The sequence below is a fragment of the Dinoponera quadriceps genome, unplaced genomic scaffold, assembly GCF_001313825.1.
Source record: "Dinoponera quadriceps isolate SergipeBrazil2010 unplaced genomic scaffold, ASM131382v1 scaffold13032, whole genome shotgun sequence".
NCBI classification, from domain to species: Eukaryota; Metazoa; Arthropoda; class Insecta; order Hymenoptera; family Formicidae; genus Dinoponera; species Dinoponera quadriceps.
Window position 1 is genome coordinate 1 of NW_014566752.1, and position 1,058 is coordinate 1,058.

General features: G+C 32.3%; 1 protein-coding gene across 1 annotated transcript; it reads right to left on the minus strand.

Moving 5' to 3' along the window:
• Positions 1-3: 3 nt before the first annotated feature.
• LOC106751415 (acyl-CoA desaturase-like) lies at positions 4-1,054 on the minus strand (the record flags this gene model as incomplete). Its single annotated transcript, XM_014632305.1, has 4 exons — positions 4-19; positions 115-320; positions 475-605; positions 1,033-1,054. Coding segments are annotated over 4 exons (375 nt in total), but the record flags the coding sequence as incomplete, so codon positions are not given.
• Between the last annotated feature and the right edge of the window lie 4 nt (positions 1,055-1,058).

Genomic DNA, 1,058 nt, shown 5'->3' on the forward strand with positions numbered 1-1,058 from the left:
CGCCAGGTACATGTACCACCTGCAACAAATACGATATAAACAAAGATATTAGGCTGATAAACTCATACTATCTAATTATTTTTATCGCGTGATAAAATTCTGTGTTTTGCCTACCTCTTTTGGAACGCTACGATAGGATCTTGTTCGAGGTCAGTCATATCAACCTTACTGAGTTTCTTTATGTATTCTGGATGCTTCTCAACTAGAAGCCATCCTATATGCGCGAAAAAGAATCCTCTTTTTGGGTTATGCGGATCCGCGTCAGTGTCGTTGTATTTGTGATGCATTCTGTGCTTTCTGACCCACCAATGAATCGATAACTTGCGTGATAGTGTAAAATTATTAACTTATCGTAATCGACAACGTGTATATAATAATAAAGAAATTTAACAATAAAANATACGTGATATTGTGTTACGTCAATGGCAAAAACAGATGAAGAAAATAAAAAGGAGATCCAGAGAGGAAACTAACTTGGAAAGAAACAGTTTGTAAAATCATTAATATAAGTTTCATAGGCCATTTCGCCTTGTAAGATCGATGTGACCACAATCGATGAGCACCAGCAGAAACACCAATACTGCTCGTGTAACCGAAAACGAGAACTGAAAATTATATATAATTGCTTCTTAATAACAATACGTAACCGATCAATATGTATAAACGATCATCATGTGTCGTGTACATGGCATAAAATCCTTTTTCATTAAAATATAATTTATCTCTTTTAGAAAGTAGCATTACATGATTTACATTAGTATCATATAGACAAATTAAAACAAATTAATGAAATATATGTACCCCATAGAGNCTGCTCGTGTAACCGAAAACGAGAACTGAAAATTATATATAATTGCTTCTTAATAACAATACGTAACCGATCAATATGTATAAACGATCATCATGTGTCGTGTACATGGCATAAAATCCTTTTTCATTAAAATATAATTTATCTCTTTTAGAAAGTAGCATTACATGATTTACATTAGTATCATATAGACAAATTAAAACAAATTAATGAAATATATGTACCCCATAGAGTGGTCCAATATTTAGCT